This window comes from Lonchura striata, chromosome 4 (genome assembly GCF_046129695.1).
Source record: "Lonchura striata isolate bLonStr1 chromosome 4, bLonStr1.mat, whole genome shotgun sequence".
Taxonomy (NCBI): domain Eukaryota; kingdom Metazoa; phylum Chordata; class Aves; order Passeriformes; family Estrildidae; genus Lonchura; species Lonchura striata.
Genome location: NC_134606.1, coordinates 72,276,363 through 72,302,995, shown reverse-complemented (window position 1 = coordinate 72,302,995; position 26,633 = coordinate 72,276,363). Strand labels below are relative to the sequence as shown.

The 26,633-nt window shown below is 46.5% G+C and overlaps 1 protein-coding gene across 1 annotated transcript in view; it reads left to right on the top strand.

Moving 5' to 3' along the window:
• Positions 1–4,387: 4,387 nt before the first annotated feature.
• FRAS1 (Fraser extracellular matrix complex subunit 1) overlaps positions 4,388–26,633 on the top strand; it is a 105,160-nt gene continuing 82,914 nt past the window's right edge. The window contains 2 exon segments of the mRNA XM_031504663.2: positions 4,388–4,467; positions 6,702–6,733. Coding sequence (XP_031360523.2) covers positions 4,407–4,467; positions 6,702–6,733 — 93 coding nt within the window. The 5' untranslated portion in view covers positions 4,388–4,406.

Sequence of the window (26,633 nt, the reverse complement as noted above, 5' to 3'; positions counted from 1 at the left end):
TTCGGTGTAATGTTGTCACAAACAGGAGCCTGTTGCCAGAACCGAAGAGGTGTTTTTTCCTAAGGAAGAATCGGGTGTGTTTTGTGAGGGGGAGCCAACGTGCACCGTGCCCTGATGTGTTTTCCTCACCTGGTTTTCTGGAATGCCAGCTGGAGAACCGGCTCTCTTTCCCGGTGGTTTCTGCTTTCCTTCCAGGAGATGGCGCTCCCGCCCTTCCCGCCTGTGTAGGCGTAGGAATTTTTCCTGGGGTGGGTTTTTTGGGGGGCTCTGTTGCTGAACACGTGTTCATAAAGCTGCACCCCGAAATGTAAGATGGTCTCAGAAAGGACTGGCTGTTTACCACAGGGATGAGCTGGTCCAAATCTGAAAAGGTTTCGAATCATTCCTATTATTGGAGGTTTTTCCAAGAGGTTACCGGGATCTGTCTGCATGGAAATTCTTTTAGCTCCCCTCGGCAGCATTTGGCTGCTGTCAGTCAGGGTGACCAATTCCTGTCAGGCCACGCTGATTATTTTTGGTTGTTTGCTCAGAGTTTGATCCAAAAATTCCCTTTAAGGTGTGTATAGGAAGGTTGCATACTGATCTAATAGACTTTCTATGTTTTAAGTGGGAAAAGCAATGCCAGTGCACTTGAATATCTTTATTTCTAAGGAATGACACATGTAAGGGATATTATGAGGCATTTCAATGGTTGTGACCCAAAAGGAGCAATTTGAATGTGAACGTTTTCTACATCTGGTGGTATAGAAAAGCACAGCCTGTGGTATTGTCTGCATAGATTTCTTTGACTTTTCCTCTGTTCTCTTGGCTTATTTCCAAGACTTCACTATCCATTTTGGGAAAAGATAGGCCTGCCCTCTTTGATGGGTAGATTTAAAAAAATAAAAGTGTTGCTTAAACAAATGCACAGGTGAGCTTAAATCAGAAGCTTTCAGAGAATAAAAGCCTAGAACAACAAATGTTCCTGCAGGAATCTGTGCTTGGAAAATCCCAGAACTGTGGGGACACGGGAAATCTGTGCCTCTGGAGGTCAGGTGGGCAAGAGAAGCAGCTGATGAGGTCAGCAAGGTTTCAGGTGTAGTTCTGAACTCGTGTTGCTGATTGCTGAAGGAATAATGCCCCTGGTCTGTGCCATGCTGGAACGGTGCTGGACAAGCTATTAAGTGCCTTGTGACTTATTTTTGTCCTGAAATGCTGGATTGGCATCGGGGGGCAGAGATGGAAGGGAGGAAGACAACATGAGATGGTTCCTCTTTAATGGGCTTAGTCCCCAGACATGCAGAGTGGGACCTGTACATGTGGTCCTTGGGCCCATGTGCCTTAGAAATCCCTTTAATTGTCACACAGAGCATGGCTGCAATGGCACTGCTGGCTTCTGGAAGTCACTGTGGGAGGGAGGGAGTGCTGCAGCACCTTTAGCACTGCAGATGATGTATGATGGCTCTTAGGTTTGTTTTATCTGAACCTGCTAACTGTTAGTTTAAGTAAAGAGAAGAGCTGGGATTCACGCTTAGTGCACGCAGAAACATTTGCCCAAAGAAGGAAGAAGCTGTCCTGGGAGCCTGTGTGCAGTTGTGGGGAGTGCAGGGTTTAGGCTGACACTCAGCCTCAACCTGGACTTGTAGGGGGATTTGTGGCACTCCAAAAAATCTGGAATCCTTGTGGGTCAAGCTGAGTTCACAAGGCTTGTGCTTGGGAGTTCTGCCACAGCTGGAGGAGCAGGGCAGGGATGTTACAGCTGCCACCAGGGTTTTAGTGCTGACAGGTTTTTAGTGCTGAGATGGGTGTTCTGAGTGATTAAATATGGTTTTATTATCCATGTTCTGCAATGCCAGTGGTCTTGGCAGCCTCCAGACTCTGGGAGAGGCTAATGCCACAGCTGAAAATCTGTCCGTGTGGGAAAACTTGGATTGACTGAAATAGGACAGAGGGGTGGGAAAAGCTCTTGAGGCTGACTAAAAACACTGTCAGGGATAAACATAATTATTCTCCAAGCAGTTATTTCTGTCACTACCTCAGCTTGCAGGTGGCTAGAGGCTTCATCCCACCAGGATACGAAGGGAGAATTGTCAGTGTGTCACCTGCAGGACTGCTTGGAAAACAAGAGGAAAATGGCAGTCTTCCCAAATTGCCAGGTACTGGGAGATGCTGGAGTAAGTCACACGTGGTGACACTGCAATGCCCTGTTGTTTTCCGGGGCTAATCTCATGGATTTAAAAAAAAGGCTTATCAAAAACTTTGTAAAAAGCCCAGTTAAAACCTGTAAAAATATTTAACTGTCAGGCATTCTGGAAGTGGGGAATGCAGATAAAAGCTCCTTCCCTTGCCAGAGATGGATCCTTCTCAGAGCCATGTTTCTCCAGCTGTTCTGTGGAAGTCTGAGCCAGCACATGCCCAGCTTTCCAGGAACACAAGGTATGTCTGGCTCCAGTCTCTTCAGCCAGGGATTTGCCAAGTGGAGAAATGGCTCTTTGGCACCAACTTGCAGAATGCTCTGCCTAGAGATTTGATAAAAGGGAGGCTGAAAGTGGTTTATTCCTACAACCCCAGTGACTTTTAGTGCCATTATTTCCAAGATCCGTGGCAGCAGCTGACAGCTGCCTCAGTGGTTTTCAAGTCGTACCCTTCAAACTTTCAGCCTTTAAACTACCTCATATATCTCCTGAGAGAGTCTGAAGCTTGTTTTATAATTTTAGTTGCTGCTAGTCTGTAAGTAGACTCAAAATAGAAATGCTGCTTTTGTGTTAAAAAGGATGCAAAAGACAAAACTTTACCAAACTTTGAATTTCTTAAAATTTCAAGTCTTTTGCACCAAGTGCAAAACTTGAGAAATGCTGGAAATGAGCGTTTGCTAGAGGGAAAAACTCTCCATTCATATTGTGGAATGGGTAAATCTGCAGAATTATCTAAGTTATGGGTCTGGAGTTGTGACTTTTAACAGGGTCTTTGGAGCAGTGTTGTCAGAACAGCAGGAAGGAAGGTAGGAGAAATAGGGAGGAGGAGGTTGTAGCTGGACTAGGGAAACAAGTTGTAAAAGCCTAAAGAACGGCAGCAGGAAGGTGAACAACACAAATGGTTAAAAGATGGACTTGACACATTTATGTGAAGTTATTGACCCCTCTGTGTGTTTGGCTTTAATTATTTTCACCTGTTCTTTCTTGCTGGTGCTTCTTTGAGTTTGGTGAAGTTGTCCAGAGTTTCACCTGAGGAGTTAGAAGGGACCTGGGGCTTGTGTATTGTTTGCTGTGGGAATTCCAGCACAGCGATTAAAGGCACACAGTCCTGGGGAGGAAAAAACACCCCTAAAAATCTGACCTCCAGTTTGGAGTTCAAAATGTTAGTGTTCATTAGGAAGTGAATCGAAACTGAGCAGATGGAGTTACCACGGGGAGTTGGTGTCAAATTGACCTGCCATTTCATCAAATTTCATTGCATTTCATCGGGCAAGCAGGAGATGAAGGCAGCAGCAGCAGCCCAGCCCCGTGCAACCAACTGCTATGAAGCAGGAATGCTGAAATCAGCAGGGAAAAAAAAAAAAAAATTTCATTCACAGACTAGTAAAAATAAACTCACTTTCTGAGTTCATTTTAATTTGGGGCTTGGAATGGCTGTAACTTCAAATTTGGGGTGTTTTTCTTTATGTGGTGACTTGTAGGAGCCAAACTTTAATTTGGAAACGTTGGCTTCGAGATGTGTTGAGTGTGTAGTGCTGGTGGGGGTGACAAGGGAAGCTTTTCTCGAGTGGACATAGTACTGTGTGTGTGTAAGTGCTTAAAGCAAGTAAACACTGTAAGGGCAGCAGCTGAACTTAAGTTTCTGTTGTTTTTTGTTAATTTTTTTTTTTTTTTTAGTTTGAGTGTTTGATTTGTGATTGCTAGCCTTTGAATCTTCTAACTCTTGCTTGGATTTGCTCTAGGAAAGAAGAGCAAAGCAGCGGCCATTCCAAGAAGAAACGGACACGGAAACAGACCAGGCTTTGATACTTGCTGTTACAATCCTACAACCCAACCTGACCCCCAAAACACAATTAGCAGCTTCCAACCCCGGCCAGAGGGTGACCTCTCCCTTCCAGCCGCCGGGATGGCTCAAGTCAGTGGGGCCAGGTCCAACACAAACCCCTTTGCTTTGCCTGATCCCGGCACAGCTGCGGGATTACTGGGGGCTGCTCCATCGCCAGGTAGCCGGCGGGGGGAAGGGGGAGAAGCCAGAATCCTCGGGGAGGGGGAGCGGGAGAGGCTCCGGTGCCGGGAGGAAGGAGGGCGGGGCGGGGGGCGGGCGGGCTGCGGCGCGGAGCTGCCCCTTTGTCTGCGGGCCAAGTTGGGCGGCGGGGCGGGGCCGAGGCGCTGCCCCGGCACCTGCCGCGGGCCCGGCGGGCACTCGGCGCTCGCTGCTCGCCGCCGCGGGCCATGGGCGCCCCGAGCGCCGCCGTGCTGCTGCTGCTGCCGCTCCTGCTCCGCGCCGCCTCAGGTGAGTGGCCCTCCCGCGGGATCCCTGAGGAGAACGCTCCGAGGCGCCTTTCCCCCTGCGCGCGGGACGGCGCTGCCTCCCTCACCGCGCTCCCGGCCCGGGCGGGGGTCCGCCTCCGCCCCCCGCCATTTTGGCGGCTTCTCCACCGGCGAGCTGAGGGGCACCGGGGCGAAGCCGTGCCCGGCTCCTCCCGGGCGCGGAGGAGCGCGTGTCCCGCTCCGGGCACGGCCGGGCTGCCCCTGACGCCGGGCGGGAAGGCGGCGGCGCTTGGCCGTGCCCAGGCTGGAGTTGTGCGAGCCCGCCGCCCAGCCCGCGCTGAGGGGCGGGCAGCGCCAGCCGCAGCCCTCACGGAGCGCTCGGGAATGCGGCGCCGGGAGCTGCTCGGTGCCCGGGCAGCGTGAGGGGAGCCGGCCGCAGCCCTGCCCCGCTCCTGGCGCTGTGTGGGAGCGCTCGGGGAGACGCGCCGGGGTCGGTGTCGGTGTGCCGGGCGGGCAGGCTGCTGCTGTTCGGAGTTTGGGCTGCTGTTTTCCAGCTTGTCCTTCGGCTGTAGGATGTTGGTTGCTGAAGCGGCGCTCTCCCCGAGTTCTGTCCCCACCGTGGTTCCCCTTTGGCACGGCTGGCTGAGGGTTAAAATCAGCGATGTGCCTGCGAGCTGAGGCGCTGCTAGGTGTGGGGTTGGGTTATTCACTCCTTGGGTAGCACTCTGACAGAACTTCGCTTTCACCAAAAAGAAAAGCTCTCAAACCAGGAAATTACACTACCAACAACCCGCATCCAAGATGTCCCCCACAAAAATACCACAGCAATAAATCTGGGGGTTCCTTTTTTAGGTGCTTCAGTATGTGAAAGTCATAATTTGTAGAATGCTTTTCAGGTGTGCTTTGCAACAGGTGGTGATCACACCTGGGGCTTCGAGTTTCATGGAAAATCAGGGCACAGTTGCATAGCGACCTTAATTAACGTGTGTAGTGTGTTTGGCTTGCCCACAACTGGGGACAAAAGTAAAATTTGTTTGTAACTAAGGATTGTCCAAGTTCTGTGAAGTTGGGCTGTATATTAGTCTCCCTCGGTAACTTGTAAAGGAGGGAGATGTGTCTTTGCCCTCCATGGGGAAGAAGGATCAGACTTTGTGAGTTTGCTTTCTAGTCCTGCATGGTCTCTATTCCCTGCTCTGGCCCCGGAGGGGATGAGCACACTGGTATTTTAAGCAACTATAGCTGTCAGTGAGCTAAAAAGAAAAGGCAGCCAGCCCTGGAGAGGTAAAACAGATGGCTTGTGCTGGCCTTAACTAACTGATACTAAATTTTTGGGGTTCCCTCCTCCCCAAGCTTTCTAATCATGTGTAACCTTGTGTTTTGCACTGAACTTTGAGGTAGAGCTGGATGATGAACCTTGAAATTATGTTCTCTTGCCAAAAGAACAGTTATTTGCTGAATTTGAGAGAAGTGTGGCTGGGCTCCTGTGGCTCATCTTCTTGGCAAGGGAGGATAATTCCCAGTGATGCCTCCACAGCCACTCGCAGCTGAGCTGAAGACGAGCTCAAAGGAGGAGCTTTTGATTCCAAGAAGTGTAGCTCCCAGGTTTTCTGTACAGATTGGTCTAATCTGCATTTCTCAGGAAACTCCACTCTTTGACAGGGAAATTCTGACTTTCCTGGGTGGTCCCTCGAGGCAGCCTTTCCTGCACTTCCCCTTTCATCTTTCTAGTTCCTTGGGTTGTTCTGGATTGTGCATTCTCCTCACGCTTTTGGGAGAGACAGATCACACGTAGTTGCTCCAGAGCGACCATTTCCCAGAAAATCAATAGAAGAGCTGTCATTCAGCTTATTTGTGGCTTTACTTCCTAAGCTTTTATTTCATTAATGGGGTGGAATATGTCAGGTGTGCTTGGGTGTGCCCCTGCCCCTGGCTGGGAGAAGCTTTCTCTCAGCCAGCAGGGCCAGGGAAGCTGAGGCAGGAGGAGCCCTGTGAGGCTGTTCTGTTTTCCATGCAGGAGTGATTTAGGAGTGGGGGTTCACACTGGCTTTTCTCACTGTTATTTTGGCAGGTCCCCTCTTTCCTCCCTGCCCTTTTGAGCCCACCTATGCCAGAGGTCCTGCCCCTTATCCAGAGATTGCCCAGCTGCCCCAAAACTGCATTTTTTTGTGGCTGCCCAGTTCAGAGCAGGTGCACTGGAGGATGTGCTGCTGCTGTTACTTGCTTCTAATCTGGTTTGTTTTTGTTCTGGTCCCTCAGGTGCCTGTGTCTACCACGGCTTCTTATTTGAGGTAGGTGAGCTCGAACCTGGTGTGCTGGGGAAGGGTTGGAGAGGGTGCTGTTGGACTTGACTCCAGTTCCTGCTTTTTTGTCACCCCTGTGGCTAGGGTGCAGGTCACAGGTCTGGCAGCTTCCAGTCTGCTGGAGAACACACACCCCTCTCCTTGGAGAAGTTGGGAATTCTCCCTGAGCCTTTGGACCCAGCCAGTCTAACTGGGTGAAAAGATGTGAGGGATTTCTGCAGTGTTGGTAGCCACAGATGTGCAGTCCCAGGCAGGATGGAGGTGGTGCTGTGTAAAAACATCAGTGCAGTGCCAGGATATGTTCTGTGCTTCTTTCCCTGAATTAATGAGCTCTTAATGACGACAGCTTAACACTTTTTCCCCTCAGCTGGTCACGGTGAGTCTGGTGTACCCTGACTGATCCTTATAAACCAAACACATTTTCTTTTCTGGCGTCTCTAGAAATGTAATCCATGAGTGACTCGGTACAAGAATCACAGTTCTTAAGTATTCATGAACAGTGTTTTGCTCAGTAACACTTGTCTGCCTTGCTCTGGTACTCTGGGCTAAGAGGAGGTGCCTGAGCTACTTTGTGTCTCTGGAATGCTTCTAAATGTGTTTCCTCCTCTTAATGGTGCACTGCGGAGGGTCCTGGCAGCCCCAACAGAAACCTGCAGCCACTTTTTATTGTGTTTTAAACGATGGTTGGGAACACTGTTTCCTTTCAGTGTCTCCTGCTAGTCAGGATTTTTCTCCCTGTTTGATGCAGAGGAGGCTGGGATGATGAGATGCATGGAGCACCTCTTCCATGGGGAGAGGCTGAGAGAGTTGGGATTGTCCAGCCTGGAGAGGAGAAGCCTTGGGATGACCTGAAGGGAACATAAAAGAAAGATGGAGAGGGGCTGTTTCAAAGGGATGGGGTGACAGGACAAAGGGGAATGGATTCAAACCAGCAGAGAGGGTAGGTTCAGATTGGGTATTGGGAGAGGAATTATTGGCTGTGAGGGGGTGAGACCCTGGCACAGGCTGCCCAGAGAGGCTGTGGTTCCCCCTGGATCCCTGGAAGTGTCCAAGGCCAGGAGCAACCTGGAATCTGGGGGAGGTGTCCCTGCCCATGGCAGGGGTGGCACTGGCTGGGCTCTGAGTGCCTCCCAAGCCACTGTGTGGTTCCATGTGGAACTGGCTGTGAGCTGGGTTATTGTAGGAGCACTGTTTGTTGCAGGAGTCTCTGAAGTCACCTGGAAAACCCTTGGTGCATAAATCAAACCTTTAAGTGCAGCGATGCGGGCACTGCAGGGCTGCTGGAATTGTTAAGGCTGCACAAGTCCTGCCTCTTGCTTGACTGACTTAGCTCCACGTATGTCCAGCATCAGCTCGTGTTTGTGGCTTTGCTCTGAGGGAAAGCACCTCCCCGAGTGTGATTCCCAGCTGAGCTGCTTGGTGTTCCTCCCTCTGGCTTCTCCTGTCAGCGAGTTTTCAGCTCCCTTTACTTAGGAAAATCCACGTTAGTTTTTCTTAGCTGCAGGCCATGAGGAGACACACTGATGTCACTCTGAAAGTCTCGGGGTGTGTGGGAGGTGTGGAGCAAATCCAAAAAGCTGGAGTCTTTCTGCCAGCTGGCTCCTGCCAAGATGAGGGGAAGGACGGGGTTCAAAGCACCTTGAGGTGGTTTGAATGGTGAGTGTGACTTGAAAAGTGACTTTGTGTCTGGTGGAGGCTGAAGCACGGAAGGACAAGTCCAGCTGAGCAACATCCATTTCCATTTTGTTCTCTTTAAAACATGGACGTTGTCTGTGGCACCAGCTGCTAGTAGTGCACTTGAGGATGGATTTCTGGGCTAGATTGTTCTGGAAGTTTCCTAAGACACAAATGGGCTGCTTGGTTTTAACACCATAAAGCACTAAAGAAGCATTTTTTGAAAGAAAATGTTTTAAATCTTTGGGTCAAAAATTGTGAACCTAGCTTAATTCATAGTAAATGGTAGTGTAGTTGTGCTTCTACCAAAAATTTCCTTTTGAAATATCTGTGTGCATTTTGTTGTCAGAATTTTAAAGAAATTCTGATTTCATGCTTTTTAAATCAGATTTCTGTTTCCATCAGTAGTTTGTGCTGGACAGAAATGAGAGTGGAAAGGTAATAAAAAATGCTGGGGGTCTTTCTCCCCCCAGTTTCAAATCTCCCATTCCAGAGAGCTTCTACTCTGAATAAATTCAGTGACTTAAAATAAATGTTAGCAAGAGCAAAGCACTTCTGGTTAGGGAATATGTCAAACTAGCAGTGGAAAATGGGCTTCATTTAAATTTCATTACAAAGGTAAGAAGTTACTACTGAAAAATGAGATCAGAATTGAATATTTCAGTTGAAAGGTTTGCTTGTTAACTCTTACAATGGTCAAGATATTTTTGTTTTTAAATGATGTGATTTCAAGGCCACTACTTAGCCTGGGACTACATCCTCTGGTTGTACATGAATGTTTTGCAGTTAAGATTTATTCATGCAGTAATGCAGTGCTTCTCCTGGAGCAAATCTCATTTGCTTGTGGGTTTCAGAAAACTGGGATCAACTGAGGATCAAAAATAAAAGTGATTTTTTTGTATCAAGAGTGTGCTGCATGTGTGTTCCTTCTTTGTGTTCCTTGAAAACAGCAGTAAAATACAGAGGGATGGGGATAGGCTCTTTATTTCGTGGGCCCAGGTAAAAGAACCATCGATGTAAGAGTTTTCTCCTGAGGACAAAATGAGTTTTTGTCCCTTCATCAGCAAATGAAGGGGACAGAGGAAGACATTTTAATACATAAATTTTCTTTTTTACCTTAGTGGTTCTAAGTGTCATCTTCTTGGCCAAGCAAGTGCATCCTCATGCAGAAGCAGCATCTCTCAGTTCCCCCTGAGCTGGGCAGGGGCTCGGATCCACAGCCCCGGTGTCTGGGAGCAGCAGTGGCACCTGGAGAGGCACGTCCCTTTCCATGGTGTGTCTGGGCAGGGCTGAGGCAGTGCCCTGCACCAAGCACACTTGCCCTGCTTCCAGTGGAGCACCCAGCCAATGTCTCTGCTTACCCTGAGGAGATTTATCTCACGGTATTTCACAGCAGGCTGCAGCTGCGTGGAATTTATCATCCCCTTCCCTCCTCTCTCCAGCCTCTCCGTGCATGTGGACGTGTCTGTGTTTCTTCACAGTACACTCACTGCTCAGAAATTGTTCTTTCTCCTTCTTTTTTTGCTTTTTGGGTCTCATATTCCAGCAGTCCAGAGCCCAGCAGTGAAGTTGTGCCCCTCTTCAGTTGTCCATGCACCTTTAAGAGCAGCCTTTGGCCCCGTGTTGGAATCCATGGGTTTCTCTTCCTAATCAGTCAGGTACAGGCAGGGCTTTTTGCAGAAGGGGTTTTAAAACAGCTTCTCTTTGCTTTGGGTAGGAGAAATTCATAAACCTGGAGAAATTAATAAACGACAAGAGAATTCTGGGAGTTGTGGGGCTTTTGAGCTTGAATCTGAGACTCCGGGCTGTTCCCCTTGGATTTGGGTGTGTCTGCTGGCTGTGATGCTCTTCTCCAGAGGCCTTTCTTCTCCATCCTGCTGGTGAAAGACTCATGCCTTAATCCTTACAGTGTTGTGGAAGGTCATCTGGCATCAGCTCTATTTGGAGATCAGGATCTTTACAAGAGCTGCCCTGTTTGACATTTTCCATCCCAGCGAGCTCCCTTGGTCAGGATTCCCATTTGCATTTTGTCTTTAGAGGAGGGGTTGCAATACCTAATTAATTGATAAGAGAATTTTTACAACTTTGCTGTACATTATCAGTGACCTCCAAAGAGCTTAAGGGTTTTGCCAGATGACTGAGGAAAGTGGATCCCCACTTGCCTGGCAAATTGAACATTTAGGGGTGAAGAAGTTAAAAGGAACTGAATGCCCTCTCAGGCTTTTGAAATTGTAAACCTTAGGCAAAATTGGACTGCTGTGTCTGGACAGCGGTCCCATGTGGAATTTCTCATCTCTAGGGTGGTTTCATTGTGTTTCTTTTTCCCTCCCCCTTGGATAATTCCCATCAGAAATGCCATTATAGGTCATTTGTTCAATGTTGTCCAGGATAAATCATTCCCTGTGCTTTTTCAGCAAACATCATGTCTGCAGTTGATGCCATTTTAACCACTGAATTCACCCAAGATACTCTTTGGCACTTTCAGGAAGACAAAAACTCCCAAATCTGAAGCTCTTCCCAGCTGGGTGCATTGATTTTATGTCAGCCTGGGGAAGGGCTGGCAGGAGCCACGTGGTGCTCTGAAGTTTGTGATGCCAGGATGCCAATATTTCTGCCAGGCACACTGGGTAGCTTCCAGTGGGAATGCAGGCAGCAGACTTGCCTGGGAAGGCTGCTGTAATTCTCCTTGTGCTGTGGTTTATTGCTGAGCTGTAGATTAAGGAGGCCTGTTAGGATAAAACACTCAATTTTGTAATCATTGTATCTACTCCGGAGTCGTTCTGTAATGAATCCTCTCACTAACCCCGGGAGCTCAGCATCCAAAGGATCATTATATTACCAGCTGCCATGCTGCAGCTAGAGGAGAGTGCTAGGCTCTGTGTTTCTGAGGATCAGCCTGGGGAAAAAAAATCCTCTCCCTCCTCCCTCAAAAGATAAATCCTGAACATGACTTCTTCCCGGATTAATCTGAATAATTTTAAACCAGATGTTTTGCTACTCAAAAAAAATAAAGTTAGTTTCCTAACGTGCTTTGCATGTGTTTTATGGAGATCAAAATGAAACTTCTTGCAGGCTGAAAACTGGGAAGTTTTAGTTGAAGTGTAATAAATTTTTGGGGACAACAGGAGCTGAAGGATAGCAAAGGTAAGAAACTTTGAACCCCTTGGTTATCAAACCAGAGATCTTGTTTCTAACAGAATGGCTCCCTGAAAACCTTGAACTTTTCCTTTCCTGGGAATTCACCTGTTGTCCTGCCTGAATAGATCTGGTCACGCTCATTGGGTGCTCAGGCAGCTCAAGGCTGAGATGCCATACATCAGGTGTTGTGGTTCATGGCTATTTAAATTTTCAGAGGAAACACAGGGTTGGTTGTTTAATTATGGAAAGCTTCTGCTGCTGGAGACACAGTTGTCATTACTGACATGCCAAGAGACAGTTCTGAGTTAGTGGATGCTGTAAATCCTTTTATGCGTCGAGCCTGGAAAATCGGTTTCAGGGGAAAACATGAGCAAACTTGTTAGCAATTTCTTTCCCACTTTTCTTTTTTTTTGCAGTTTTATGGATTCTTCTATGTATGTAATTTTCTTGAGTGCCTCAGGAATTCTCAGTGTTGCAGAGTAGAAATAACTTGCTATGCTTTTATTCAAGTGGGTTAATTTTTTGTTGTTAGTTTAAAAAATAAAAATTCTAAAAGTGTTCCATTTTGAAAACCTGGGTTTGGTTTTAAATTGGAGGCACTTAAAAATTGCATCTACTCCTTTCTGTCTTGATTTCTCAGTGAAACTGTGAGACCACCGTGGTTATGAAAAGGGAATCCTAAAAGTGCCTCAATCTGCTGTTAAATGGAAATCTTCAAAACCAAAAATTACTTATGTACCTCCATCGAGTGGCATAAAGGGTAATTCCTAGACCTCTTTTCCATGTTCTACTTAAAACAAAAATTCCCTCAATGAAGCAATAAACTTAATGAAAACCTGTTTAAATTTTAATGAAATCCTTAGGACAAAGCAAAGTCGAATATGTTACTTCCAAAGACATTGGGAGACTTAATATTAGATAAAATGGAACCAATTGAGATACAGTTGATTAAAAATTGAGGAGAATTTGTCCCAGAATTTAGGCTTTAAGCCTTTTTACCTAAGAGAAGTCTGGCCATGACTGCATGGCAGTGTTTTGCAGTGTTTGTTTTTTTTTTTTTTTCATGCTGTAATTTTACTTCCTAAGAGGTTTTTGGAGGCTTGAATGCAATCTAGGGATGGAGCCTATGGATGTGTGGTGTGTGATTAACAGGTGTATCTGTGATGACACAGGATAGCTGGGACCCATCAGCATGGTAAAAGGAGAATGGATTTCAAAGTCATTTCCCTCTGTAATATTGGGGGTTCCTTTTCTGTCTTGTCCCTTTATACTTTGATGTTTCTGAGCAGACTTAATTAATTCAACAGTGGTCCTGCTGTTTCTTGTGGAAGATTATGTGGCTTTAACCACCCTGTGTACATCCTGCTGTGCACCACAGAGTTTCTCTAGTCACAGGATCCTTTGCAGGGGGTTTCAGAAGGATTTGCTGGCTTTAGAAGAGTGGTAAGGCTTCACTCTTAGGAGAGTAATGTGCTGGAGTTACCACAGATCCTTCCTTCCCCTCTGACCTCATTTTGTGGGGGAAGATCTAAGCTCACAAGATGTAAGACTGTCACTTCTTCTTGCTTTGGGCACTGAAGTTTCTGTGAGATCAGAGGCAAGCCTCTTGAAATCCCTAGGAAAAGCATCATCCATGAGACTTTGCAGCCTAGGAGGGAGCTGTGCATTTCAGCTGCTTTTCCTGCTGGGATCAGCATCCTGTGTTGTCCCTTGGATGGCATTTCTGTCTGGTCAGAGCTGGCTGTGGGCACCGGGTGTGTCTGGGCTGCCAGAGGCACTGATTTGTGACATGAAGCCCTCTCATCACCAGTTTGTACATTATTATGGTGATGCTGATTTCCCTCATTAAAATAGGAAATATTAGTAGCAAGAATTAACTGGGAATGATGCTTTCTAAGCAAAATATTTTTGCTGGGCTTTCACTGCTTATTAGCAAGGAGTGCTTGATGTTTTTGAGCCTGTGGCTTTGTGAAGAAAATGCTGGATTGGAATTTAGCACAGAGAACCTGCAGTTTGTTCATATGTGATCATTTCCCTCTTTTTAGTCCAGGGTAGGAACAGGCATTTTGTTCTGCAGGTCTACCTGATCTGATCTTCAAGGTCAAATCTTCTCCTCATCATCCTGTTTATACAGATGCCTTCATTAGCCTCTACAAATAGCTGCTAAATCCACATGTTCAGAGAGAAGAGATGATAATTCCTCATCTGGCAGCCTCAGTAAGTAACCTCCTTCTTAAAATCAGCTGTAGGGCTACATAAAAGGTGCTGTGAGGTCTCTACACTCAGTATTTTTAGTGCATTCTGTATGGTGGCAGCGTGTTTCTAATCTTTCTGAAGTCATTTCATGCTTCTGTAATTCATTGGGTTTTTAGTTTATTTATAGATGCTGTTTTATCAAGCACTGCAGTAGAAATGAGGAGAGCATCTGGTGAAATCCATCACATCTCGTGCAACAACCTCTGAAAAAATAACCTTGGTAATGGAGCCTTTCCCCCTTTAGATGGTTCCACTAATGTTTTAAAGGCTTTGGATATTTAATGTCTGTGCTTTTCTGAGGTAGAAGCCACATCAGCCAGCGATGGCACCTGAAACAGCAGAGCCACCTTTCAGCTGGCACCCAGACCCTCAGCTGTGACCACGTGGAAGCAGCAAAGCTGTGATTTGTTGGGATTCCTGTTGGGAAACCTCCCTGAGGTTGTGTTGACAGCAGCATCTGTGCAGGGTGACAGAGCGGGGTTGTGTGAGGAATGCTGGCAGGCCAGAAAAATGAGACATGTCCGCCTGTGCTGGCAGGGAGAGCTGTTCCCCTGCTTCATCTTTCAGTCTCTGGAAAGTGGTGCCCGAGTGATTTAGGTGGGGTTTGCAGCCCTGCCAGCTTGGAGCCTTGCAGGGAAGCTGGAGGTGAGGCTTATGGAAACACATTTCTATCTGGGGAGCCTGCATTCCTGTGCTCCCGAGTCCTGAGCTACTGTAAGTGCTGCAGCTGCTTTGATGTTGGTGGAGCTGGGCATTTTCCCAGCTGAGCACTTGACCCTGGCAGTCAGCCTTCCAGGCACTGAGCTCATTTCATGCAGCAGGCCCGCAGGCTGGCCATGGCCTTGCCAGTTGGCATTTTCCAGAGAGAGCATAGGTCTGCCTTCTGACTTCCCTTAAGGGATTTGCAGCAAGACCAGCTGCTGCCCTGTCTCTATTTTTTCACCTTGTCTTGGCCCTACATGTGAAGCTCCTGCCTACACACATAAATGATTTGGCATTGGATCTTCTCTCCATTAGAGAGGAAGCTGGCTTTGGGGAATGTGTTAAAGGTGGGATGGAGATTCCCTTCACATGCTGCATTTAGACACCCTAATGCTCAGCTGCCCCAGTTGGGAATGCAGTTCCCTGTGTGATTCTTGTGCTTCTGAACCACTTTTGTGAGGGACAGCGTGCTCTGGCATCCAGAGGCTGCAATCCAGGCTGGAATACCAGAGGTGCTGGGGGGTTGGCAAGGTCTTTGCTGCACCCATTCTGGTGTCCCGGGTGTGGGTTCAGTGTCCAGGTGATGTTCTCGTGACTGAGCTGGGCAGGAAGGGCTGTGGTTTGTGCTCTGTGCCTGTTCCTGCAGCAGTTGCAGCAGGGTTACTCTTGCTCCAGTCAAAGAGGATTATCCTTGCCTTCCCAGGCACTCGGAGTGCTGGAAATCCATCTGTGCTTTTTCTCTGGCTTCCCTGGGAGCAGCTCCCAGCTGTGCTTTTGTTCGTGTCTCTGTTTCCTGGCAAGGCACTTGCTGTGGCCACTGAGAAGTCAAACGAGGTCCTTGACTTGGGGTTTATTTTCTCTCTTTGCACTGTCACTTTGGTCGCTGGGAAGGTGATGATCCCAATGTGTCTGAAGGAGTTGGAAAATGGTATTATAGGAATCCGAACAAAACTGCATTTTTCTCTTGCCTCCCCTCATTTCCCCTTTCTCCTAATCACCACTTTACACAGACTTCCAGAGGATTTTCTGATGAGCTTTTGGCCTCCTTGTGTTCCAAGTGCTAAAATGCTACTTTGTTGACCATGTTGTCCATGTGGGGACCTTGAAACGAGAGCAGTGCGGTGGGATTAGTGTGCAGGAATATTTTGGTATCCTTTACACAGGGAGTAAATTTTCAATCTTATCAGTGACAAGGGTTTTTTCTATAGGGAAGTTCCTTCTCCTAGTGTTTTCCCTGGCATTTCAATGTGAGCATGTATATGAATAAATAAAAGTTCTTGCAGGCATCTTACTTTTTTTTTTTTTTTTTGCACTGTACTTTTAAATAGCTGCGCTTACAGGAGCCTGTTTCCAATTTCATCTCATTTTTTAGAGGCCTAGGGAAAGAAAAAGCCTTTCCTGTGGATTTTACACATTCAGAGTTTAAATCCTGTAGGAGAAGATCAGCAAGGGGCACCCACCCTGACTCTTTGAAGTGTTAAAAGCAGGTGTGCGCCTCCTGTATCTAACTTTGGGCAAGCTGTGTGTGCCCTTAAAAAAAAAAAAAAAAAAGACAACTTGGAAGCTGAACTAAGCAGTGGTTGATGTATTTCTTGCCCTCAGGTTTGCTGGAGGTTTGTTTTCTGCCAGCTGTTTTGCTGTTCATTTTGTGCACACCAGATCTGAAGAGTGACTGTTGGTAAAGGCAGTATTTTGGGTAGTTCATTGGAATAGCATTAAAAAAAAAAAAAAAAAAAAAGAAACTGCAGAAAAATCCTGCAGAATTTATCAAGCAGAAAAGGCTGTGCATCAACTGTTTGTTTGCTTTCAAAACAGGTTTTTTCCAAAAGTTTTTGATTCAGGATTTAGGCCAGCTCTGATTAACCTGTCACCTTTGCTGGAGTTGTAGATGAAGGTATTTGGGAGAGAAAAAAACCCTTCTGGTGTGGCTTGGATCTGTACCAATCCTAATTTCCTCAGAGCAGGACATGTCCCGGTCCCACAGAGAGGAAACCCCATTTGTTTAAGGGAACCCTCTGTGGAGAGGTTCAGAAGCTCAGGGCTTGCTCCTCGTTGTCTGTCTCACCCAGATTTGTGCACAAAACAAATACAAAGCTGGGTTTGCTTTGGAAAGCAGTGATTTATGGCATGGAGTCATGAAACATGTTTGCACATGAGTCCTTTGGGCATGGATAACAGCTTAGCTGGGGAATCTACTGCAAAAGCATTCATTCCTTCTTATCTTGCCCCAGAGGCCAGGGCCAATGGTGGGTTTGTTTCTGGTCCCAAAGAACTGGTTGCAGGCAGGGGTGAATTAGAGGGGGGTCTGCAAGCTTTCTGAAAGGGGGAAAAAGAGCTACCCTTCAGTATTATTTACAAAAAAAAACCCTCACATTATGATATATTACATCTGAGTAGAGGATACAAACATCCTGGCTTTTACTGGAAATAATGGACCAACAGGACCAGGACAGTGACTGTCCCTGTGTGCTGGCCATTGGTTAGGTCCCACCTTGCACCCCTGGGGACAATTTTGGGCTCCTGGCTCCAAGGAAGACACAGAGGGGCTGGGACATGTCCAGGGAACAGAATGGATCTGGAGCACAGGTCTGGTGAGGAGCAGCTGAGGGAGCTCAGCATCTTGACAGGGGTGGGTCAGAGTGACAGAACAAGAGTAAATGGCCTCAAGTTGTACCAGGGGGTGTTTTCATTGAAATTTAGGGAAAATTTCTTCAGTGAAACAGTGGCCAGTCATGGAGACAACCTGCCCAGTGCAGTGGTGGGGTCCCCATCCTGAAGGGGTCTAAAAGCCATGTGGATGCTGCACCTGGGGCCATGGGTTAGTGGTGACCTTGGCAGTGCTGGGTTGATGGTTGGACTCCATGATCCTGAAGGTCTTTTCCACCCTAAGGGATTCCATGGTTCTGTGATTCTGTAAAACCTTTTGGGGACTCCTGGTGTGTTAAGACTAGAGTGTTAAGGTGTGATAAAATTCCTCTGTGAGTATCAGGGGCTTACAATTCAGGGGGAGCAGTGTTACATGAGCTGGGTATTTGGCATTGTTGTCACAGCTGGAGGAGTGTTAATCTGATTTTTCACTGTTCATTTGTGGCGAGATTAGGGGGGGATGCACAAGGATGGAGAGGGTCCAGAAGAGGGTCATGATTCCTCATTACAAAGGACTTGAGCTCTGTCTGCACCAGTTCTCAAAGGGAAAGTTAAGGGGTAATTTGTAGAATGTTACAGAGGGAACAGAAATTATTATAAATAACCCTCTTCTACCCATAAGAGAATGGAGGAGCCAGAAAATGAAAGCTAGATAAATTCAGCTTAGGAACTAGGTAGACTTCTACTGTGGAGATTGGAAATCATTGGAACGGTTTCCTGACGTGTACTATGAATTATTCTGTATCACTAGAAATCTTTAAATCATGGCTGGCTTTTTCCCCCCCTGAAAGTTACTGTTTTGATAAACTGCAGTTTTTGGACTAGAGTCAAGAATTAATTTATTTCTTAGCAGAGTCAAGCGGCACGGGCCCCCTTGCATTACAAACCAGGCGGTTTTGGGGTGGGATCTGTGGAAGTGCAGTGGCACAGGGACAGTTTTGTGGGAAAGGTGCAGTGTACATCTCACCTGCCTTTTCACCTTACACCAAAGGGGAAGCTGAGGGAATTCTGTCTTGCTCCACTGATACTCCTTGTCTGAGAGTAGAAGGTAAAGCCCACTCCTGTCCCAGGATTAAAAGGTGTATCTTGCTTGCACGTAACTCTTGCTGAATAAGAGCAATATATACAGAAATGGCCAAATCATTGTGTACTGCTTTATTCCTTGCTCTGGGAAAAGGGAAAGGAAGGAGGGAAAAGCATCCTTCCCACCTGCTGGTAACATCCAGTTGATTTACACTCTCTCCCCGTGGGTTTTGTTCTCCACCAGCTGGGGTGAGTGCCCAAATGAATGCCTAGGAGTTATGATGGCATTAAACTGATGGGAGAGCAGAATTATGGAGGTCATAAGCTTGTTCCACATTAGAAACCCAGCCTGCAGGAACAAGCTGTGCAGCGCCCTGGCTCCTGGGAGGATTAATTACAGATGGTGGCTGTGGCAGCTAAATCAAGTGCCTCTAATGTTGTGTAAACTTCATCAAACAAATGCCAAAGCAGGGCTGTAATCTATGCAAAATGGGATGGGATGATGATGGTAGAAAAGGAAAATACTCTGTGGAAAGTTAAAAAAAAGGAATCCTCAGTGTCTAAATCCACTGAAGCAATTTCTTCTGCCTCTTGTTCTTTAATGGTAGAATTTGAAACCACAAGCTTTTAAACTTATTATCTGGTAAAACCTCGGTAGCTTGAATTAATAACAACTTTCTGCTAATGCTTTGCTGGATTCCTCTTAGTCAGCAAATCCTGGTTTATCTGATATGCTCAATCCTTCCTGATATTCTGCCACCACGTGCATTTGGCCATTTCTTTTCCACTTGTGGAAATGGCAGAGGAGGAAGCACGGACGATCAGCTTGATTGTGCCCACTGTGGTTGATGGACTGATGTGCTTGCAGGGTTTATAGCAGCTCTGGGTTCTCATTTTGGCTGCAGGTTTGTGCTTTAGTCTGAAAGGTAAGTGCTTCTGTGTGTTGATATACTATCCTAAGCAATGTTACCTGATTTCCCAAGAACTGCAAGTTCACCCAGCTGTCACCTGTAATGGGTGTCGTTTCATTCCACTCCAAATCGCAGGTGCTCGTGTGCTGCTGCAGAAAGGGGTGCTGGCATTTCCCCTGCCTCCCTTAGAGAAGGCAGAAGCCTGGATCAGGGAAAAGTGAATAAATCTCTGCTGATTTAGCAAGTGAAAATCTGCTCAGCAGAGAGTCCCAAGGATGGCAGGGCTGGGAATCAGGGTACTGCTCTGGGGGAAGAGTTCGTGACAGGGGCCACGGTGGGATTAATTAATTTGCAATTTGTAATTTCACCCTTAGCAACCCAGGTATTGACCTGGTGAGGGATAGAAAGGCCAGTTAAATGAACTGAGCTTTTCCAGACAGGGAGAATTAACTGAGGAGGAAAAGCCAAGCGCTACTGTAAAGCACTTTTTGGTGGCCAGTGACAAAAGTTTTTGTGCTTGTTTTGTTTGAAATTGTATGGTTGGGGCTGTGTTAGACATTTGTCACTACAAACACTCTCAGTATGACCCTGTGCCTAGCTGAAGAGTAAAGTGGATAGTAGCTTGTCCTGAAAGAAACTACAGGAGATCTAATACCCAAGGAAGTGCCTTTTTAAACTATTTTTTTCTCAAAATTATATATTTTAAATTATTTTCCCTGCTGTCTCTCCATCCTCTCCCAAATCCTTGTCTACAGACAGGTGCTTTAAGGTGGCTTGTGTAGCTGTTTCAAGATCAGGAGCCTAAAGCTAGGTTGTGGATTTAGGGGTGCTGACTATGGTTAGATTCTTTCCTCTGCTGTTTTACCTGTATCATGGCTCCACAAGACTTGTGAAGCGTCAGCTGAACACAGGATTTTTGGAGAGGAGCACTGAACACTTTGATGCATAAATTTAGGCTCAGGAGCTTGACCTAGCTGGTTTGGAAAATGCTGACTTTTGAAAATGTCATTTTTCTCTTGCAGTTTAGGAGGGCTTAAAAAGATACCAGTCTTGCCCAGTGTCTCTTTTTTGATGTAGGAAGCCAGTGAAAAAGTTGTACCATTTAAGTAGAGGTAAATTTCAAGCAGCAAACATATTTCAGATTTCATGTTGGCATTAAGTCAGTTTTGGTTTTGAAAGGCATTTTCAAGTCTCCTGTAAGGAATCCAGGACTAGAAGCCTGGCCCTGCACTGCCCTGCAGGTAAGTGCTCAGAGAAATTGCTTTTGGTTCCCCACGGTTTAGATGCAGCTGAAGAGAAATATTTTGGCCTTTGGGCTTCATCAGATAACACGGCACAGGCTCTGTGATCAGTGGGAACAGCACATGTTCTTAGGGGAAGTGCTGGAATTTTTATATTTGTGATAAAATGCTGCAAAATGCCTTTTTCTATTCCTTTCCAAGCTGCTCTGCTAAAGGGGATCCTCATTCCTCCTCTAAAGCTGCTTCTTGCAGTAGGAAAAGCAACACAAGAACCAAATGTTGCCTGTTTTTCCCTCCCTTGCTCCCTTCTCCTTAGGAGCAGCTCAGGAATTGCACGTGTGTTTTATGCTCAGGATGATTAATGCTGAGGAGTCGTACAGAGCTGATGAGAGCAGTATCAATGGGATCTCTGTTAGCTATTTTTTTTTTCAGGAAGGGGGGATGTGGCTTTCCTCAAACTGGGAGTTGGGCACGCAGCCAATCGGGTACCAAAAATAATTAAATCCTGCAAGTCCAGACCCAGCCAAATTGCAAACGACCTTGAGTGGGCCTGCCTAGAAAATCCTGGAGCCACAATGATGGAAAGGTCTTAATTGCATTTTTTAAAGGAGCTTGTCCAATTCTGACAGTCCAGAAGTCCACATGGACGGGGGGAGGAAAGACTGATAGATCCGTATGTGCAAACATTTAGTCACTGCATTTCTTTTCTGAATGCTTTATACCTAAAATGAGGGGAAATTGGAATTAAAAGGTAGTTTACAGCTGCCTAACACCTGTACAATTCTATTTAACAAGGCATTTATTTTGTGTGTGAGATCTGTGTCAAGCCTGGGAAATACTTTTCTGTAGATGCCTTGAAAAGGAACATTCCTGAAGCAATCTTGGGTTTATGATCATCTATTTAACCCCATTTCCTTTGTCTGGATTTATTTCTGTTGCTGTGAGTTTTGTTTGCTCAGGAAAGGTGTTTTACAAGAAAAGCATTTTCATGTGTTGGGGAAAATTAGTTTATTTGTTTCTCCTTGAGGGGTCTGTTAAATATATTTTCTCTTTTTTAAAAAGTCATTATTTTTTGAGTCTGCTTAGCCTGTTGTGGTGCACTGATGGAAAGTGTAAAAAAAGCCCAAATGTATAAATCATGGATCCTTTGGGAGGATTTCCAAAAAATCTTATGTCAGGACAGTTGGGTGCTTTGGAGCCGGGTCTTTTTTTTTTTTTTCCTCCCTATAAAAAGACTAAAGTAGGTTTTCTGGCCTTCTGGGTAAACCTTGTCCTAATTTGCATCCCTCTTACCTGCCTTGGTCTACGTGAAGCTCTAAAATGCCTCTAATTAGGGAAAACATGGAAATGAGAAGCAATTAAAAAAAAGTTGTTTCTAATGAGGTTTTGACACCCATGTGTGAGTTTCCTGCAAATGGGAATTGCGCGGGGAGCAATGACTGGCAGGGTTTCATGGATCTGGTTAGCCACTGGAATACATTTTGCTGCTCTGGGCAACACTGAAATTACTGTTGGCTCTGCCTTATTTTTTCCCAGCTCTGCCTGGAGGTTGGTAACAAGCCACAGCTGCTGCACGTGGATGCAGGAGAAAGCAGCCTGGGAGTTCCAGGAATTGCTGCTTGGCTTGGTGTGGAAATCCAGGGCTTCCCTCTGGCTGCCCTGGCAGGTCTGGGACCCTGGCAGGGGTCAGGAACCCCCCTAGACAGAGCCCCCAGAGACACTGTCTGTGATCTCTGGCCATGGAAAAGAGTTTTCAATCTTACAGGATGAATTACAAGCTCTGAGTGTTTGATATGAGTAATAATTAAGTGTGGCACGGGTGCAAAAGTAAAATTTTAGGATTCTAGATTAGAGGTCCAAAGGGGACAAGATGGAGGAAACTGGGTGTGTCTTGTCCTTTTTCTCCTTCTTCATGCCCTCCATGTCTCACTGTGGTGTTGGCATTTTTCTGTTGGTTCAGGCTGGGGACACACTGTCCAACGTAGGTGACAGATATTGGCACGTTATTGTAAATCCAGCCCAGGGAGTTTCTGGTATTTAATGTTTGTAACATCCCACTGAGGGCAGAGCCCCACACGCTGCCCTGCAGGACAGAGCTGGGCAGGGCAGCAGAACATGTGAGAGATAAACAGAATAAACAACCTGGAAACCAGCACAGACCAATTATGGCTTCTGCTTTGGCAGCGGGGCTGACAGACAGAGACTTTCTACCATCTCAGAATCATCAATACCACAGATTCTGACAGCTTGGGAGAAAGGGCTTGTTGCAGAGCTGGGCTGTCCTGTGGCAGCGCTAGCAGTGTCCTTTCAGCGGGGTTTTATGGAGAGATGTTCTTGCAGCTTCTGCTTTCTCTCCCTGTCCATGGCCCGGCGCTCTCAGATGGAATTCCAGGTGCCCGTTTGGCACTGATGGACAGGGCCTGGTAATGAACGTTCCAGCTCACGCAGCTGAGCCTGGCTCTTAACTGCGGGTTCCTACAAGTAAATGGCTGTTGGATATCGTGTAAAGGAATTAAATCCTAATGGCCTGAGCAGATGATACAAAGGCCTGTGACAACTGGATGGATGATAATGGCTCCCTCGGTCGCTGGAGATGTAAACAGGCACTTCACACACCATTTTCCCTGCTTTAACTCCGCTCCTAACAGAAGGATTGGCTGCCTTGAATTTAAGCAGGTATGAAGTGGCAAGGAGAGAAAGAGGGGAGAGGAAGCCTGTGCTTGCTCATGTGTCTGTAAAATGCTGAACACACAAAGATGGAGTAATTGAGACAAGCCAAATGTTTATACAAGGGCATTTCTAGAGTGCCCATCCTTAGCAGGACCGGAGTTCAACTTGCCTGGGGGAGAGGATGAAATGAGACCAGAGACTTTATTTAGTTTATCAGCAAGAGAATCAAAGCAGGGCAAGGGCAAAGCTTTGATGTGGGGTCAGACGTGGGTTTTCTTAAGTGTAGGGTTTAGTTTTGATTCATTAGCCGGATGCAGAGGGAGGAGATCTTGCCTGGACGAACACCAGCAGGAATAATTGTTTCGCTGGGAGAAGAAGAAAATCTAACAGTGGAGTTAAGGGTGGGTTTTTGCTGGTTTGGTTGCACGGCAGTGTTTGGGCAGTGAGGAACCATGGCTTTATTTCTGGACTGCTCTGTGGCAGGTACTGAAATGGCCTTCAGAGGGGCACCTGTCTGCCTTTAGCTGGTCCCTTTTAAAGAATTTATTGTGGAGCACCTCCTCTTACTCCTTTTTACAGCCTTGCCCTCAGTTTTTTTCTGAAGGGACATACTTATCCTGATGAGGAAGGTGTTTTTGCTCACTGTTATAAATTCCCTCCAAACTAACAACTCTTAGATGAGTTTTGGTGTGGCACCCTCCTTGTGCACAGAGCAGCCAGGGTTCTCAAGCTGGCAGCAAATGTTCCTGGCTCCTACAGACAGAGATTTTGGAGAGACCAAGCAACTTGTGTTATACTACACTAGCAAATTATTGGTGCTGAATAGTCATCTTGAAAAAATGGCTAACAAAGGGCATATCACACACTTCCACAGGTTTTGGCTGCTCCTGGCTGTCTGATCAAAGTGCTTTAGGGGAGAGCAAAGATCACTCCACCCTCTTAATATTTCATGGGGGTTTGGCTCTTGGGCTGGAATTGCCATTTAAGAGGATACTTTTATCACAATGTGATTTAGGTCTGTGACCATGCAGGGGTAGAGGTGACACTACCAGCTCGTTTTGTGAAGGCCACCAAGCAGGAGTGGCCATCATTCATTAACAACTTGCTGAAAACAGAAGTGGAAAGCTCTGCTTTTCTGCCACTTTCCTGAGAGGTTTCCTGCTCTCTCCTTCCTTGGAATTTGTATAATTTGCTGTTACATTGGAGCAGTGGACAAAGTATGGGTATTGTGTGTGACAGGCTGCTCCTCCTAGGACTTCTATCTTGTATAAATCACTTCTCTTATGCCTCTCTATAAAATTTAAATGACATCTGAAAGGAAGAGACTTGCCAGCCCTGTCCAGCTGAAATATTCAGGTTGTTTTACTTTACATTTGCATTGCTCGAATCAAGATCTCAGCCTTTGGGATTGGACTTGATGGGACCACCTAAAAATTAGGGCACAGCATCCACAGGAGACATTTTGGAGAGAAAATGTGATATTATTTCTTACCCTAAGAGTGTGTGAGCTTTTCATTTTATTCTAGTGTCACTCTGGCTGCTGTGTCTTTTCACTGAAAGTAATAATTGCTTGCAGTCCTTGGGTTTTGGGTCAGCAAAATGGGCAGGCTTGGGTCTACTTTACATTCTGGTCCATGAAGAAATTGTCCCTTGTCTAAAGTGATTTTCCTTCAAACTGTTAGGTCTTGGAAGCAAATGTTTTTGTGAGACAAAGTGGTTCACTGCAATACTTCACCCTGTTTTTCCTCAGAGGTATTTCAAAGCATCAATAAAATGTCATCTCCTTTAAGAGTCTCTTTTCGTTCTGGGAAGGTTTAAAAACTTAAATATTGAAAGATAAGCAGGCTTTGCAATCTGAATATTGTAAAGAGATTTGAATTATGAGATGGTGACACAATGGCAAAATTTGGTGAAGGCCACAATGGCATAGTGGTGAAGCTGGTGAAGTTTTGGGAAGTTAGAGCAATTTGCAGAGCCAACCCCTAAAACAAGCAGGGAAAGGTAAATGTTGTGAAATGGGCTGAATATTAAGAACGTAATGAATGACACTGGTAAGAAATGGAAAAATATCAGGGAGAAGAAGGGTGAAATGACAGGAAAGGAAGACATTCTAGGAAGATGTGGAGAATGCTTCCCTCCCTCTAGTGTTGAAATAACTCCTACCATCATGGATTTTCTGAGGTACTTTGTGTTTCCCCAAGCCAGCCCCTTGCTGGGCATGGGGATTGCAGTTCTCTGTCCTGAGTGCACGTAGCAGGGCTGCTGGGGGTTATGGCAGGAGGCTGGATTAACATTCCCAGCAGGCTCTGAGGTTTGGATAGTCTCTGTGATCTTTCCTTATCCCCTGCCATGTGGTGGGAACTGTTGCTGATGATTCTGAGCAGGTGATGTGGCTGGAGGGGATTATTGGAAGTACAACTCTTTTTTTTCTTTCCCCTGGCCATGGCTTGGAGGTCCAGCAAAGAGCCTGGGGCCCTGTCTGCTGGCCTTCTGCCCCAGGTTTTCCTCCTTTTTGCTCTTGGAGCCAGAGATGCTCACTTTAGCCTGGCAACATGAGGAAAACCCCATCCTTTTCCTGCAATCCTGCATGACGTTTTCCTTACGCTTGCAGACCCAAGGTGGAAACGCAGCTGTGATAATGTCTGGATGAGCTTGTTGCAAAAGCTCCAGTGAGGTGGCTAATCCTCATCCCTGAGAGGAGAGCTCTCTTTAGGTACAAACCTCTATATTTCCAGTGCAAACAATGGGGTGGGGAGGGTGGGGTGGACACGACAGGACTTGTGCACGTAGCTCATGGGCACTTCAGTCTCCGTGTGCTCTGTCTTCAGACGTGGGAGTGGTGCCCAGGTTAATCATCCAGGGAAGGGTAGGGGAAAAAAATCCATATGTTGGCTTCTTTTCAAGTGAAGTGTGCTCTGAGCTGGGCTCCAAAATTCTGCCTCTCTCTGTTCCTCATCGTGGGGTGGGAAAGTTCTGCAGATTAATAGGGGGTGAAGCAATTTTTTCTGCCTTTGTACATCCTCATTTCCAAGAACAGTGTGTCTTGGCTTGTCTCAATGTCTCAGCCCGGTGGGAGCTGGTGTGGGCTGAGGGAGCTGGGATTTCCCTGGAGCCATCTGCTTTTGCAAGAAGAGCCCTGACTGTCTCCAGGCTTTCATCAAGCATCTTTCATTGGCCTCTTGAAGGTGAGGGGAAGCTGGAGGATGTTTAGTGTGCTGTGTTAAAAAGAGTTGCAGGCTTGCTTTCCGCTTTGTTTTTAGAAGTCTCCCCTCAGTGTGAAGCTCTCTGGTGCGTGTCTGGAGGAGAGGATGCTGGATGGCTGCAATTCCCACTGGGTTTAGCTACTCTTTTAGCAGATTTGTCCTGGAAGGTGATAATGCAGCCACTTCCCACTCGTCTGTCACTGCACATCCTCTGTTCAACATCCCCTTGTGCAAGCACTTCTGTGTATTCCTAGAAATAGGAGACAGTCATAAATGACATCAATGACCTAAAGCTCAGCCATTTCCAGCCTCCTTCCATGGGCAGGGACTCCTTCCACTAGACCAGATTGCTCCACGTCTCATCCAGCCTGGCTTTGAGCACTTCCAGGGTGGGGCAGGCACAGCTGTAGCTGAGGTCCCACAA